At 41.0% G+C, this 16,812-nt stretch overlaps 2 protein-coding genes across 4 annotated transcripts in view; one reads left to right on the plus strand and one right to left on the minus strand.

Annotated features, from left to right (window-relative positions):
• STAT1 (signal transducer and activator of transcription 1) overlaps positions 1–6,491 on the plus strand; it is a 44,934-nt gene extending 38,443 nt beyond the window's left edge. For both annotated transcript variants that reach the window (XM_039321956.1, XM_039321955.1), the window contains exons 22-24: positions 198–270; positions 3,046–3,142; positions 3,533–6,491. In XM_039321956.1, the coding sequence (XP_039177890.1) occupies positions 198–270; positions 3,046–3,142; positions 3,533–3,556 (194 nt within the window). In that variant the 3' untranslated portion in view covers positions 3,557–6,491. The remainder of the gene's footprint in view (positions 1–197; positions 271–3,045; positions 3,143–3,532) is intronic.
• Positions 6,492–6,705: 214 nt separating this feature from the next.
• GLS (glutaminase) overlaps positions 6,706–16,812 on the minus strand; it is an 83,333-nt gene continuing 73,226 nt past the window's right edge. For both annotated transcript variants that reach the window (XM_039321957.1, XM_039321961.1), the window contains 4 exons: positions 14,437–14,498; positions 11,996–12,072; positions 11,840–11,903; positions 6,706–8,441 (listed from right to left, as the gene is read on the minus strand). In XM_039321957.1, the coding sequence (XP_039177891.1) occupies positions 8,285–8,441; positions 11,840–11,903; positions 11,996–12,072; positions 14,437–14,498 (360 nt within the window). In that variant the 3' untranslated portion in view covers positions 6,706–8,284. The remainder of the gene's footprint in view (positions 8,442–11,839; positions 11,904–11,995; positions 12,073–14,436; positions 14,499–16,812) is intronic.

Here is a 16,812-nt window from a genome sequence, read left to right on the forward strand (position 1 = left end):
CTATCTGGGGGTCCCTGGGCATGTGCTGTACACACACACACACACACACACACAGATGTTACATGTTTTTCACTAGTGGCCCCTTGAAATATCAAAGGATTCATAGGGCTACCAGTTGAAAAGTTCTGGTCTAGACATTAACTTAGTCTGGATATTTCCAGATGGCAAAAATAAACTTTTTGTGTGCTTCTTTTTAGCTTCGGAACCCATGGATGTGGATGGTAAAGCCAAAGGATACATCAAAACTGAACTAATCTCTGTATCTGAAGTGTGAGTTTGCCAAGAAGAGAACAAAGTGCACTTTGAAAGTACTGGGGTGTCATCTTTAGCTCTGGCCAGTGTCACACTGTGACAGGATAGAAGCATTCTTCCCAAGACTGCTCAGGTGCTGTGGTTGTGTACTTTCAGTGTGACCTCTGGGAACCAGCATACTGAACAGTGGTCTTGGTTCATGGCTGTGCTGATTCTGGAAGCTAAGATTTGGACCTCCCTCCCTTTCCCTACCACCAGCACCAATAATCAAGTTTGCAGGACACTACCACCGCTTGACCACTCTTTGTTCTTGCATAACATGTCCAAATAAAGTTTTGGATTTTGGATAATGATATAATGTGCCTACTTGGTTTTTAATAGAGTTTTTATTGGGAAAAAAATCAGACTTCCTCAGTTTATTGGGGTGTCTGAGTGTGTGATAAAGTTGATGGCAATATTATAATTTATTGACTGGAGAAGAAGTGGGTTGGGGGAGAGGATGAAGAAAAGAAATTGAAATGGGTAAATAGTTGTCCCAGGTCAGGGTACTTAAAGGGGAGGAGGATGGTGAGCAGAGCATTCACAGTGAAAAGGCTGGCTGGTTGCTTTCAGATAGCCTTCCTTTGTACTTTCCGTTCCTGCTTGACTGCTACATGCTAGTCTCCCACGTCAACTCTATTCTGCTTCCCCCAGTTCAATTGTTGGCTGTATGTTTCATATGTGCTGTATCATCCCTGGCTTCTCTTAGCATTGCCCTTTTTACAGCAACCAAACAAACTGTTCCTTTCCTGCAAATATTCTTTAAAACAGTGGTTCTCAACCTTTTTAATGCCGCGACCCCCCAACCGGTCGTAAGTCGAGGACTACCCAACCGGTCGTAAGTTAAGGACTTTCCCTGCCCGGGAGTGCCACACATGCGTGGTGCCGCCCCCTGCGCCAGCCGAGGCATAGATGGCAAGGGGCAGCGATGGCATAGGGCGACCACCAGCTGGGCCACCAGCTGGCCCAGCCCAAGGGAGATAAGGCACCCACCGGGCCCCACGCGCGCCAGCAACCCTCCCTGCGCCCGCCGGCCTCCCACCTCACACCCCTGGCCCTCTTTTACTTACATTTTTAGTAGTTGCTCAGCAGAGAGGGGTGGAAACTTCCAGACAGCTCGCCTTCGCTGCAGACAACTTGCAGCACCGTTTGCAGAATGGGACTTTTGGCGGGCTCAGCAGGGCAGAGACAGCCTGGACAATTCCTATTGGCTTTTGAAAGCCAATAGAATTAGACTCTATTCAAGAGAGTCTATTCTATTGGCTTTCAAAAGCCAATAGAATAAAAGGGAGTAGCACAGCTAAGGGGGAAAATAAATGGTGGACTGCATTGTTTGGCGACCCCCGTGAAATGGTCGTTCGACCCCAAATGGGGTCATGACCCACAGGTTGAGAACCGCTGCTTTAAAACATTTCCCTAAAGTAGGCTTTAAGCTTATTGATATGTACAAAAAAATATACACAGTGCATTTGTACCTTTTCCAGTTTTTATGTAATGATCTTAATATTGCTTAAGTTGCTTTTCCATCATAAAAGTCCTTAAAGCAATTGGCTTGCAAGTAATTCTGACTAGTATACAATAAATAATTTCTTTCAGCGTCATGTGCGACATCTGGATTTGGGGAGTGAAAGAAAAAAAATGTAGCTCTTTACAGGTCTCCTTGGATGATCTTGCTGGTTGTAGGTGGACATAGAGATTTCAGTTAAGAATGTTCCTTAAATTCCACCTTCTCTAAATCTGTCAGGAAACCAAAAGGACATTTAATCTATCAGATTTGCATATGATTTAAACTGGTTTAGAGAGAAACGGTTAGTTTTCCAATTTGGGAGTGGAGTTGTATGAATAATCTACAGCAGGGGTGTCAAACTGCTGGCCCGCGGGCCAGACACATCATCTGGAAGCTGCGCCCACCCCATTGCTGGCAATGACAATGGCAAAACCGTCCCAATACATTGCGCGACGTCATGTGACGTCGCGAGTTTGACATGTCTGATCTACAGTATGCAATGTTTTAGAAAAAAAGGAACCTTCTGCTATGTGACAGCGAAGGAAGAAAACTCTAAACAGGTGCCTGTAGAGTGCATTGAATCATAAACTAATATGTTTATTTTGCAGCTCCTTTGGGATAATGCAATCCCGTGAATTGTGGCCAGGTTCAGTGTTGCAGGGTCTTTTAAGCTAGCAGGGAGGGGAACTTCTATACCAAATGTAGCAACCTTAGAATCCAGCTGTCTTCACCTGCACGTTTTGTCCATGATGGCTTTGGGGATAAAATATTCACAAACGTAACATCAACATCTCTCCTTTTTTTAAAAAAATAAATAAATAAACATTGAATTGGCCAAAATAGTAGTGATGCCTCTGGAATGACGGTACTTATCCTTGCTGCCTCCTTGCTGAATTTATTTGTGAAAGTCCTAAAACGCAAGTTCTGTGTTGCCTCACGCAGGAAATGAATGTGTGCTTGCCCTCCTCCTCAAAGAGAAGTTTAATAGATTTCAGTAGGAACTCGGGGACTGATGTAGAATAGCAGGCTGAATAGGCTGCTGGCTCAAAAGCAAGCCAATTGTGTTTCAGTGTGGCAAGAAGGCTCAATTATTGAATAGAGAATTGTTTTCTAGGCAATATTGAGGGTTATCAGCAGGCTAAGCCTAGAAATAGTGATACTGAGACAATTTTCTTTTGTGTTAGGACTAATGATCATGTCCCAATTCATCAGAAAAATAATTGTTTTTGTTTTCTGCCGTACTTCAGCCACCCTTCCAGACTGCCTGGCCCCGAGGCCCTTCTGCCCATGTCCCCGGAAGAATTCGATGAGGTAGTACAAGCAGTAACTCCTGCAGAACTGATGGTGAGTAAATAACACTCGGGTTGTTTTGTGGTCTAACAACGCATTAAGCTGCTTTTGTAACAAGCCTGCCATCTCCAAGAAAGAATTGCGTAAGAAGCACTGTAGCTATCCTTGAAACATAGTAGTCTATGATAACAGGTATGTCGTCCTTGCCACAAGGCAATTGATGAATTCTGCAGGTACATTGTTTCAGTTGTCCCTTCCTGCCAGTTTGGGCCTTCCACTTGAAGTCAAAATTACAGCCCTGTTTCTATGTTAAGTGCACTTGTGATCTAACTTATCCTTAAAGGCTTTTTCTCTTATCTTAGCTGCAGCAACGCTCATTGGAGCAAAACATAGTGGTGAGATTTTTTTTTTAACCTGTTAACTTATATATGTTTTCTCTTACAGATGTGTACAGAATGTACGCCGTGAACCCTGGCAAGGCCAGCTGGCATAGGCTTTATATCTCGTAATGTTGTGTTTGATTTACTGGTTTACTGCAAGAGCAGCTTGAAACTTCAGAAATGCTTGCTTGCTACTAAAAATATTTAGCTAGCAATCCTGTATGTAGCTGTTTTCATGGTGTCGTGTTCAATATTTACAGCTTTATATATAAGGTTGTTTAGGTTCAGTTGGACCCGTGTGTGAAAAGGTAGAAGTCTCTAACTCCTCTTCAGAGCCTCTGGGTCTGAACAATTATCTTTTTATCTTGGGGTAGATGCTTGATAGTTATTGCTGCCATACCATTCTACTCTCGGGTTGCTGGGTCCTTCCCCTAACACTAGTTGGTCAGTAAGTTCCAATAACCTCTGCTGCCCTTCAGATGAATAAAAGGTAAAAATGAATTTCTATAACAGTTTCCTTGTGAGACTGGTAATGATTTCAATCGTCTTCTGCCCCCATTCCTCTCAAGCAATAAAATCTAAGGGTTTTTTGCTTAGAAAAAAAAATGGCTTAGAAGAGCCGTGGTGGCACAGTAGTTAGAATGCAGTATTGCAGGCTAATTCTGCTGATTGCCAGCGGTTCGATCGTCACGTGCTCAAGGTTGACTCCCAAGGTCATAAAATGAGGACCCAGATTGTGGGGGCAATATGTTGACTCTGTAAACAGCTTAGAGAAGGCTGTAAATCACTGTGAAGCGGTATATAAGTCTAACGCAGGGGTCGGCAACTTTAAACACTCAAAAGAGCCATTTGGACCCATTTCCCACAGAAAAAAAACACCGGGAGCCACAAAACCCTGCTGTTCCCCCCCCCTCAGCACTCCACCGCTGCTGCTGCTGCGGAGTGCCCTGCCGTTGTGCTTTTCCCTACTTCCCCCGTACGGAGCGCCCTGCTGCCGCTTTTCTCTCCTCCCGCACAGAGTGCCCTCTGCCGCTTTCCCTACCTCCCCCCCACAGAGCGCCCCACCGCTTTTCCCTCCTACCTCCCCGGCGCTGAGCACCCTGCCATCGTGGCTTTCCCCAGCAGTGAAGGTGGAGTTTGGGAGGCAGCGGCAGGGCATAGCCCAGGCATGGCCCAGCAGCGAAGCTTGTCCTCTCCACTCAAGGCACTGCAGCAGGATTGCTCTCAAGGCGGACGTACCCGGCTCTTAGCAGGTTATTCTCTATTTCTTTGCCTCCGTCTCTGTCTCTCTCTCATTACAATGTTTTCTGTTTTTCAAATATTTTTATTAAGGATTATAAATGAAAAGAGTAATAGCCGGTGCAAACTATAAAAACTACAAATAGAAAAATAGAAAAGAAAAAAATTGCAGGGAAAAAAAAGACAGGAGAAAGAGGGGGAAAAAAACCTTTCTCCTTCATCCCAACAGGTAAAAACAATTTTAGTAGCTTATCTACCATCTTTAAATACAGCATAATTATCCCCATACCTCATCTCTTCATTTAAAAAAAATCAAAATATTTCATTAAACATTACTAAAAGCCCCAGTAAGGACAACCACATATATTTTCTCTCTCTCTTTCTCCCCAATATATCATTTAGCTCTGATAAAATAAGCCACATTTATAAATCTTCCCTGAATTTTTAAAGATAGTGATTAACTGCTTAAAAAAAAAAAAAACCAAAAAAACCCTAGCTTGCTGTTCATGTTTCAAAACAAAAATCTTTCAAAATTTAAAAAATATTTTGTAAGTCCAATAATCCTTCATTTATCACTTCTCATGCAGTTGAAGAAAGCAGAGGCACAGCAGAAAGCAGCTTTCTTCAACGGGGATTATGGCCACTCGGGGGCCTCTGCAAAGCCTCATGACAGTGGCATTGGCACCTCCCCCCACTCAGCCCGTTTCCCCAGCTCCGTATAAGATGCTTGACAGAACCCGCCCCCCCCCCGCACCCCTGATCAGACCTACATGGTACCTTCTTTCCATCATCTCTTCCACCGTCGCATGCAGTCCCAAAAAGAAAAGTTTGTGGGCAGTCCCACAAAAAAAAGTGGGGCTAAAAAAGTTTAATCAATCAGTTCCAACTTTGCAAGATCTTTTTTTTTTCCGTGAGAAGTTGGAATTGATTGATTGAACTTTTTTAATCCCACTTTTTTTTTTTGTGGGACTGCAAATGGCGGAGGACTGGGAGCCGCAGTAGAGGGATGAAAGAACCGCACGCAGCTCCAGAGCGGTGGGTTGCCGACCCCTGGTCTAAGGGCTATTGCTATGCTAAGTTAACATTCTTTTTAAAAGTAACTCAAATACTGCAATTAATTCCAGTTTACAAAAACAATGCAGTTCTCTTGGAAGATCATAAGATGGTACTGGCTCACTGTAATCAATGATCTCAGGAGAAAGACTGGGATCAAGCTTCTAGCTCTCAATAAATATTAAAGGGAAAAGTAAAACTTGAAATCTCTGAAATTGCACAGAAAGTTCTACATTTGCAGAGAATAGGGATAAGAGAATAAGGGGTCCCTCATGCATGAAAATAATTATGATTTTAAGACCCAGTCAAATTAGAGTGATTACCTGTTTCTTAGAGGTAACCTGAATCCTGAAGCAAAGTCCTTTGCTTTGTCCCTGAATCCTTTTGACCTCTTCAAATAATTTTAGCGCGACGTATTGAACTCATCAGATGGTAGGCTTAATTTATTTTTCCAAGCCTAAGCACCCTAGCAACTGCTTCCCATCTTCTTATTTTTCCAGAAATTGGCAAAGGAAATCCAAGTAAACATGGTTGGTGTTTCTATAGTGTTAAACCACGTGTAACGTGGTCTTTCTTATTGAGGGAAAGAAGGTTCTACCCACAAATATTATCAGAGTGCTAAGTAATTGGCAGTGCTTCAGAGCAGGGTGTATTTTGTGTCATGTTGCCTGTAATGCTCGTACCTATTGTCAAGTAATTAATAAAGTGCATTTATTGCAGTTTTCTATGGACTATTTTTATGCTGGCCCTGCTTAACGGCAACATTGCTCCCTTCCATATTTACCAAACGCTTCTTTAGAAAACCAAAGATTGCCCCCTTATATATTAAGGACAAAAAGGACATTTTAGGGCAATGGCACCACAAAGGACAACCTTACAGCACAGTATACGCTTCCACAGAATGCAGACTAGATGTGAAAAAAAAATCCAAGTTTACTACCTTTATTTATTTAACTTTATTTTATTTGCCAGTTTATTATTTTAAAATGCAATGCATTTGGATTTGTAATTCTGAAAATAAATCTTACCTTCAGAATGGTTACACTCAAGTTTAAGTCATGGGAAAATGGTGACAGGCAAAGAATACATTCATCATGGTTTATTCCCTATAATAAAGCCAAACGTCAAGCCAAATCAGTCACAATAGCTCATCAGGTCAGTAAAGCTACTGATAATCCTGCCCTGAAGCTAAAAATGATGCCAGTCCACTGCAACACAAACACACACACACATACAAATGAGATAGAGTAAGATGACTGTAGTACTAAGGTATAAATAAAGCTCACTTTTAGAGATAATAAATAAAATGTTTAAAATTCACTGTTGCATTTTTTTGGGGGGGGGATGAAACCATGAAAGGCAACAGCAGAACTGAACTGGAGATAATGTAAATCGACGTATAAATAAACTAACTCCAGGAGCTACAAAGATTATGAAATACAACTCATAAGAAAAAAGCTATACTATAGTTGCAAGAGATTGGTAGGTACTAAGTAATTTTGGTTTTTTTTTTTTTTTTTTTGTAATGGCTAAGGGAAAAATAAGCTATTAGGTAATACGGCCATTTTTTATGTGTTGGTTATTTTCAACATTTTTATTTGGTTTTAAAGCAAATAATGGTCAATGTGGCCAACTTTAACTGAAAGGACAAATGTGAAGAAGGGTGGCACTGTGAATGAAATGGCAGGGCAAAAGGGGCAAAAAAATAAATAAATTGACCTCGTGATTGACCTTCTACTTAAAAGATGAATTCCCAGTTGAAAAATCATCAGCATAAATGAGTTTTAACATTTTCACTGAACAACAGCTAGTTCCGCAGTATACATACAGTTTATGACCAAAAGCAAATGTGATCACAATGTTTTGCCACAGATCATAGTTCACCATGGGGAAAACTTTCAGCCAGTTGAATGAGGGGGTGGGTGGGAGTAAGACAAGAGTCTACAGGTGCAGTATTCTCTACTTACATTCTCCTACATTGTTTGGTCAAATAAGATTCCCTGATAAAACACTTGGAACAAGAGCTAAGCCCAGGTAGCATCCGTCAGTAAGAAATTACATGATGTAAGCAGGTATTGTGGGAAAACATCTGAGTGCTTTATGTTCCAAGATGTCAGATTGAATCCACAACAGCAACAAATCTCGAAATGTAGCAAGATGACGACTATACTTGCTGACAGTTTTCTTAGGAAGTATCCATGTATACACAGCAAGCAGGACAAAAAAGCTTCATGAGTATGACCGTGGAGTAAAGCTTCATGGAGTTATCCCTTCCCTCCCCACCCCCCTCAAAAAAACCCCTGTGCGTATAGCCAACACTAATTTCTATCACTTGCATGTAGTTGGGTTTTTTTTTTTCTGAAAAAGAAATTATTGTTTTTTGTGTGCAACAAACAAAGCTGCTGTAACATTGGAACAAAGCAGTACTCGAAAATATACATCACTATCCAACAGAAACACACTCCTCATAATCATTTTCCACAATTAAATAGATCGTTAACTTTAAATCTCAGTCAGAAGAGTGTTATAGTAAACCATCTAGGTTTTTCTGTACAGTTTGATTTTCTTTTCCGTTACTAGAGTTGTCAGGAGGGGTGTACTGAACTTGATATTCTTGAAGAATTTTGAATACATCGTGATGTCCAAAGTGCAAAGCTTCATCCATAGGTGTATTGTTCCATCTGGAAAACAATTTTAACAAGAGGTGGTAGGTACATTAAAGGTATCTCAATCTCCAACAACCTCTAAGTCAGGCATGTCAAACTGCCGGCCCACAGGCCAGATGCGTCACACTGAAACCGCCCCCACCCCGGCAATGGGGGAAAAAGTCCCGATACGTCACGCGATATGATGTCGTGAGTTTGATATGCCTGCTCTAAGTTAACATGATGATGAATTTACACAAAGATTTCCATCCTCCCCTTCTAATGAATACACATATCTCTGTTTAGCTTCTAAAATGAATGCTGCCTGTAGAAAAAAAAACCCTTCCTGGAAAGTGGGTTCCCACCTGGCTTCCCAAAAACGGAGTTTCAGCTGAGCCTGTCTCCCTGCATATTGGAGACTGACTGGAAGTTATGCTTCTTTGATGGGCTTCTTTACCACAGACCTCTTAAAACCTCAGCTCCTTCCTTCAATGAAGCATTCTGTACTTACTTGGCCAAACCAGTCTTGGATAGCTTAATCAGGATAAACCATAATTTGTTTGGTGTACCAAGTATCCTGTCTTCATCTTCAGTTTGAATGAATGCATGTCAAGTCTTATTTTAATATGATGGAAGGACAAGGAAACACTACAGGCGTACTATAGGGCCCGCTATTACCAAATAGTCCAGGTTGAAGCTAACGGGAGCAATTTTATCTGAGGCTCTAGCAAATGCAACTTTGAAGGCAACTGCAATGTCTTCCTAAGCTTTACTAGGTCCTTGATGCAATTGACTTTTTATGATGAGATGATTATATGGATACAATGGTGGTAGCAAAGAACAACTGTTTTTTCTGTCCTAAAGACAAAACATGAGTTTTGTCTGATGCTTGACTGAATTCCTCTGAATTTTATTCTCCTGTCTATTATTTGGTCTTGCTGTTTTATAGTCCTGATCTCTTGGAAAACCAAAGAAGCCATTTGATTTAGCAAGCAGGAGCAATTAAACAAATCATTTCTTTACCCCACATATCTATCAGGGTTTCAGTGATATCATTGACTGTGACTGAAAAGGCCCCACAGCAGCCAAGAAAACTATCCGATTTTGATTTTGAGGGCAACATTTCTAATAGGTTCACTACCCAACCCCATACTGCCTTTCTATACCTTGATCATTGTCTTCCTATCCTGGATAATGAAGCAAACCAACAATGTGGCTTGTCATTTGACAAGGCCAGATATTACTATGGTTGGCTGCATAGTCAGCCAGGGGTTGAGACTGGATTTGGCATTTTTATCCACCTATTACATCCTTCCTCCAAACCTGGTATAAGGGTATCATTGCAAGGATGTGGGATGTTCCAAGTAAAGCTGACTTTGCAATGAACTGATGGGGATTTTGTCAGTGCCAATGGTGTTCAAGTGGTGCTTCAGATGATGTGGAATTGCACCCAAGGTGCCTGTTAGTACTATCTTTGCTTTCTTTTGCCATAGTCATTCTACTATTTTCAGGTCTTTATATTTTGGGATTTTTCTCCAGTTCTTTCTCTTCTCTACTGCTGTCTTTTGATACTGCAACATCCACTGTCTAAACTTTCTTGTCTTTCTTACTAACAATTGTTAAATCTGGGGTTATTATTATTATTATTAATTGATTTTGTGGCTTTGAATCATCGTCAACTCCTGGCAACTGCCTGGACAAGTCCCTGCAGTTTTCTTAGCAAGGATTTTCAGAAGTGGTTTGTCACTGCCTGCTTCCTAGGACTGAGAGGGAAGAACTGGCCCAAGGTCACCTAACTGGCTTTGTGCTTAAGGTAGGACTAGAACTCATGGTCTCCCAGTTTCTAGCCTAGTGCCTTAATCACTATGCCAAACTGGCTCCAGATATTATATGGGGTAGCTTAATGATTTCCATTCTAGCCAGAATCCTAGACTGGTTGGCTTCACTCAGGATGAAGACTACAATTGCCCATAATTACTGGATTTGTGGACTTCAGGAATACATCTGAAATGGCATTCTTTGCAATATATATATATATATATAGCAATCTAGACTAAACTCTTGAACTCAGAGAGATGTATTTTCCTTCCTTACCATCTTCTTAATGTTCTGGATTTATTAAGCATGCTAGCCTTATCAAAAATAGACTGTGTGTCTCATGATCACTACGGAAACTTCCATATTTTGTATTTTTTGTTCAGAATAGAGACAGGGAAGACTATTCTTAAATAGCAAATGGCAATTGAACTTAAAATGGAAGCTTCTTAAAATACCTTGCTTTTCTAGGAAAATTATGGTATATAATTTGGAAGCAGACATTTAAGAAATAGCTCATGTTCATGGCTAAATAGAGAAAGAGAGAAAAAAGATGTGAATTGCACCAGGCCTGAACATCCCACTTCACAATTCACACTACTGATTATTTTTTGTTCCATCCACAGTGGTGTTCTATCACCAACAGAAGTCTTAATATAACTGACCCAATCCTAAGGTCTTTAAGTTCATTTATTTTAACTTTACTTGCTAAATGAATTGATGCTAGACGAGACTGGTCTGTCTGCAGCGATGTTGAAAAGCCATAAAACTAAAGGAGAAATTCAAATTAAAGCTAATGATTAATTTTTGTAAACCAAGAATGGCGTAAGTACACATACACATCTCAGGAATGTTAACTGTGGGGCATTCCAACTCAGCGTTTCACTTAGATGAACTTAAATCTAGTGAACTCAGGCGGTTGAGACTTGCCTCCTGTACTCAATAAAAATGGGATAACTGTGTTAACTTGCAAGGAGAGGCATGTATGCTGACAAAATAATAATAATCTGGAGCGTGTTTATTTAAGATCTACCCCTATATTATCTGGGTGACTTTGGGCCAGTCATTCTCACTCAGCCCTAGGAAGAGGGCAATGGCAAGCCACTTCTGAGATCTTGCCAACAAAACTGTAGGGCAGTGTTTCCCAATCTTGACAATTTTAAGGCATGTGGACTTCAACTCCCAGAATTCCACAGCCAGCAATTCTGGGAGTTGAAGTCCACATGCCTTAAAATTGTCAAGATTGGGAAACATTGCTGTAGGGACTTGTCTAGGCAGCCGACAGGAGTCAACACTAACTCAAAGGCCAACATACGCACATATGTTATTATCCTGTTGCCTTGATCCCTTGACATCTCCCACCCAAAGGATTCTACATTTTGCTCTGTAAATAAGTCCACGGCTTATTCCATTTCCACATCTCAACCCCAATACTGTACCCAAAGATGCAATTGATGACTAACTTAAAGAGGCAGAGGTTTCATTACACTTTGTGTAAAGTATCAGATTTTTAAGGTATGACTTCCTTGCAGCCTACTGCCTCTGAAGCCAGTGCTAGCATGCGTCACTTTTAACAAAATTAATTAATTCTCTACTATACTTTTCATGCAGATGCTCACCTGTCTTTGGGGAAAGGATTCACTTTGCACGCTTCCAGCAAAAATTTAACTACCTCTACATGACCTAAAATACAAAAAAGACATAAGTGCATAGACTCATTATATTCCCCATACCCAAATATAACAGCTAGTTTAGATATTATTCACGGTCCCAACCTTCTGCAGCTGCTACGTGCAACGCTGTTCGAGAATCATAGTCTCTCTGTTCCATATCCATACCCGACAAGGCAAACCTGAAAAATGGAAGGAGAAGAAACCTGATCACAAATGACAGAGTTAAATTATCAGCTGCTCCTAAACATTTGGTCCATCAGGATTGTTTAAAGCTGGCTGCCATGGGATGAAGCACTTGCCCTTTAGGAAAAGAATTCCCACACTGGGAGGGGCAGCAGTCAAGCCAAAATGTCGGGGGGGGGAGCCATGGAGCCCACAGGGTGCCAAGGGAATCTCTGTTTCCACTGGTCCCATGTAATAGTAATAGTAGTAAAGTTGGAAGGGACCTTGGAGGTCATCTAGTCCAATCCCCTGCTCAGGCAGGAAACCCTACACCATTTCGGACAAATGGCTGTCCAGTCTCTTCTTAAAAACTTCCAGTGTTGGAGCATTTACTGCTTCTGGAGGCAGTCTGTTCCACTGATTAATTGTTCTCACTGTCAGGAAGTTTCTCCTTAGTTCTAGGTTGCTTCTCTCCTTGATTAGTTTCCACCCGTTGCTTCTTGCCCTGCCTTCAGGTGCTTTGGAAAATAGCTTGATTCCCTCTTCTTTATGGCAGCCCCTGAGATATTGGAATACTGCTATCATGTCCCCCCTTGTCCTTCTCTTCGTTAAACTAGACATACCCAATTCCAGCAACCGTTCCTTATATGTTTTAGCCTCCAGTCCCCTAATCATCTTTGTTGCTCTTCTCTGTACTCTTTCTAGAGTCTCAAAATCTTTTTTACATCGTGGTGACCAAAACTGGATGCAGTATTCCAAGTGTGGCCATGTGGGGAACTGCATTGTAGCATGGTCCTCGGACACAATATTTGGACTATTGTTCAATCCAGATTAAAACTGGAAGCCTTCTTCAGTCTTATGTTATGCTGAAGTAGAGGGGAATTGAAGAACTGCATCAAGCACTGAATTAATTTTAGCTCCTCAGTGTTTTTCTCCCTTATGCTATTTTATGCTTTCTTTCCCCGTCCCAATGCGTCTATCATCTACGCACAAATTCTTTTTGCAGTCTGCTTTTGCTATCAAATCCTCTTTTAACTAATAATGGCTTATCCAGCCATCAGACAGCCGCACATAGAAAGACAACTTAAAGGCATTTACTCTATTTGGATGAAACTCAGCAAAATCTGAGGCCTTTGGGCAGACTGAGTCCCCAATAAGTTTCCAAGCATTCCAGAGCAACCAATCAATTAACTTTTATTTCTTTCAACCACCGGGGTAAGACAGAAGCAGCCTGACCAACTAAGGCAGCGCTAAAATAAAGGCAGAGCTACCACCATCATTTTTACGGCTGCATATTTCCTTAGATTTTTCTTTGATCTGACTCTTCTCCTCTTCAAATGTCCCACTTCACACCTCCAGCTTCCAGCGCACTTGATATATAACCTTCCAAGCTGGGCTTTGAACTGATTTCCCCACTGGACAAGCAGTCTATGGACGGTGGGTGGTAATACCTTGGCAGATTTGTAATAATAGGTGGAAATGAGCTTAGGAGCTACAGGGAAGAGCCACAGTAAGAGTATGGTCAGACAAGAGGCAGCTTAGCCTGCCAAAGGAATGTGGGCATGGAAAACATCTCAGATGAGACACACACACACACACACACACACACACACACACACACACACCCTAGTTTCTTGGGCTGTAAAGATGGGATAGGGGTCGGAGACAGAGAGATGCATTTTGAGACTTGCAGGATTCTGTTAATGTAGCCTTACAATAAAGTAAAATTAATTCATCTGGTTGTGTTTTCTATCTAGACTATCTTGCAAGGCTGACAGGATTCCTCCACAGCAAGGCAGATCAAATCCAGACAGTGCTTGAATGGGAGAGCCCCAGGCAATTTGAACAGGGTAGTAGATTGGGAAGGAAATGAAAGTGCCTCCAAAAGGCAAATAACTTCTGTACTGCTGCCAAGAAAATCAGCAGTGTGTGTGTGTATGTGTCTGCTGTTAACAGCAGTTAAGCTTGACTTGGGGAGTCTTCCTCGTTTCACAGAGGAGGAAAGTTTTGGGGGAGTAGGGATGATGGATGGGCATGTTAAGAAATTGTAATTCTCTTCTGCAAGGGAAATGGGATAAAATAAAATTTGTCCTATTGCTTTGACCAATTGATTGGGTTAACTGTCTCTATGGGAAGAGAGGATTCTCCACTTCAGTGAATCGGAATTTTGTATTGGGGAGAGGGGAGGAGGAAGAGGGATTGCTTTAATTCTGGGGAAAAAAGGCCCCTTTGATCCTGGGTTTATTTTGACAAGTGCACATGCATGTATGAATCGAAAATGGCTGAGACACAGAATTACAGCAGACACACATACAGCAGACACACATTTTATTTAAGTGTAACCGTCTTAAGCAAACATTGCCTTCTAATATTGACTTTACCTTCTAAGTGCAGACACATCTCCTGTATATGCAGCAAACAAAAGATTTATTACAGATTTCACCTGAAAGAAAGGAAAGAAAAATTATTTATGAAGTTATTGGCACAGAGGGAAAATGTGTGGGTGATGATGACATCCCCATACTTATATTAAAAGTTGTCTTATTTTGCTGCCATTTTGTTATGGAGACCTCTGGTGTTGGGGCAGGCTTTTTTTGGTGGGGGGGTTGAAAGGAGATAGAGTAAAATAATCATTGTAAGAAATATCTCAATCTATTCTGTCAACCTGATTGGGCCTTAAAGCCAATTTAGGGTTATACATATTCTCAGTGCTTTTTTTCTTAAAAAAAAAAAAAAAAAAAGGTGCCGGAACTCACACATGTCATACAACCTGCCTTGCCTACCCTACAAGGTTCCATCCAAAAAAAGTGCTGGAACTCCATTCTGGGCGTTCTATGAGAAAAAAAGCCCTGCATATTCTACTATTTCAGAAAGACTGGACAACTTCAAAGCCATTGAACTGAGCTGTCCTCAAATTGCACTTAAAGAGTGATACATCTCAAAAGAGTTACTCGCATATACATAGATCACGGGTGCCCATCCTTTTGGCTTGCCTGGGCCTCACTGAGTGAAGAGGAATTGTCTTGGGCCACATATAAAGTATATATTATCATTAATGTATATAAATCACATAATAATATTGGGGACACATTACTAGCTGTCCTTGGCTTCATGCAGTCCACAGGCTGCGGGTTGGAAACAACTGATATGATATGATATGATATGATATGATATGATATGATATATATATATATAGGTCTTTGGTTATTCGGGTTTTCTCCCATGTCAAATTGGAAGTGTCTTGGTGACATTTCGACGAAGTCTCATTTGTCATCTTCAGGCTGGTGTTTTCGGCTTCTTGCTTCTAGGAGCAATGTGTGATTCTTCCTAAAGGAAGAAACAGCTACGATCACACATTGCTCCTAGAAGCAAGAAGCTGAAAACACCAACCTGAAGATGACGAATGGGACTTTGTCGAAATGTCACCAAGACACTTCCAATTTGACGTGAGAGAAAACCTGAATAACCAAAGACCTACATATGAAAACCTCAGAAAACACACACACACACACACACACACACGTAGGTCTTTGGTTATTCAGGTTTTCTCCCGCGTAAAATTGGAAGTGTCTTGGCGTCATCTTCAGGCTGGTGCATTCGGCTTCGCGCTTCTAGGAGTAGTGTGTGATCGTAGCTGTTTCTTCCCTTTAACTGCCAGTGGGGGTATGAACTGATTGGGTGGGAGCCTGGTTGTGTTCTGATTGGGTGGAAGTGTGTTCTGATTGGTTAGGGGCTTGGCTGTGCTCCGATTGGATGGGGGGTTGGCTGTGCTCTGATTGGATGGGGGAATGTTCTGTTTGAGTGGGGGCTTTGTTGTGCTCAGGTTAGTCTGAGTTGCAGGGGGAGTTGAGATGGTGAGCTGCGTTGCTGTTGTTTGGCTTCACGTTTGTGGTATATACTTTGCAATATATATATATATATATATATATATATATATATATATATATATATATATATATATATATATATATATAAACTTTGCAATAATTCCATCTGATTAGGTACAGAGCATTTTAGATACAGAGCTATGTATAATTATACAAAGTAGTCATCCTTTGTTCACTTCTTCTACCATCCCATAAATATGAAAAAACAAAAGCCCATAGATTATTCACTCTTCAAATGCAAATTGTTTTCATTGTTTAGGTTTAGGTCTAGTTTTGTTTATGATGAAATCTGATCTACTTAACTTTGACCATTTTTGTGCTTTAGAACAATTTTACGGTCTAAATTATGACAATATTTTTCCTTTCACAAAATGAAATATTTTACGCAAGCAGAGCTCCACCACCCTCATAGGTATCAGTAGTTATTCCCATTCCTAGAAAATATCCCGCAATGGACTGGGCATTAAAAAAAAAGAAAATCACATGCAGAATCATCAAATATCTTTAAATGATCTTGTGAGCGTTCATTAACTTGTCTGAGAGCTTGCGTAAGCTTAGACCTTTGCTCCAGGTGAGAGATTTAAAAGCCTATGCAGTATCAAGGTTGGGAAAAATGACTGTGGAACTTCTTTGCGAGGTCAGAAACATCTGATTTATTTATTTTATATCTCACCTTCTATTACTTTTAAAAATAATTCAAGGCAGTGAACATATCTAATTCTCCTCATTCCATTTTCCTCACAACAATCTTGTGAGATGGATTGGGTTAAAGTCACCCAGTTGGCCCTCATGTCTAAGGTGGGACTAGAACCTATGGTTTCCTGGTTTCTCTTCTTCCCTTTTGTGAAGCCTTGTCCATAATGCCAGATC

Source organism: Crotalus tigris, unplaced genomic scaffold (assembly GCF_016545835.1).
Source record: "Crotalus tigris isolate CLP2741 ecotype Arizona unplaced genomic scaffold, ASM1654583v1 scf7180000023830.6690815, whole genome shotgun sequence".
Classification (NCBI taxonomy): Eukaryota; Metazoa; Chordata; class Lepidosauria; order Squamata; family Viperidae; genus Crotalus; species Crotalus tigris.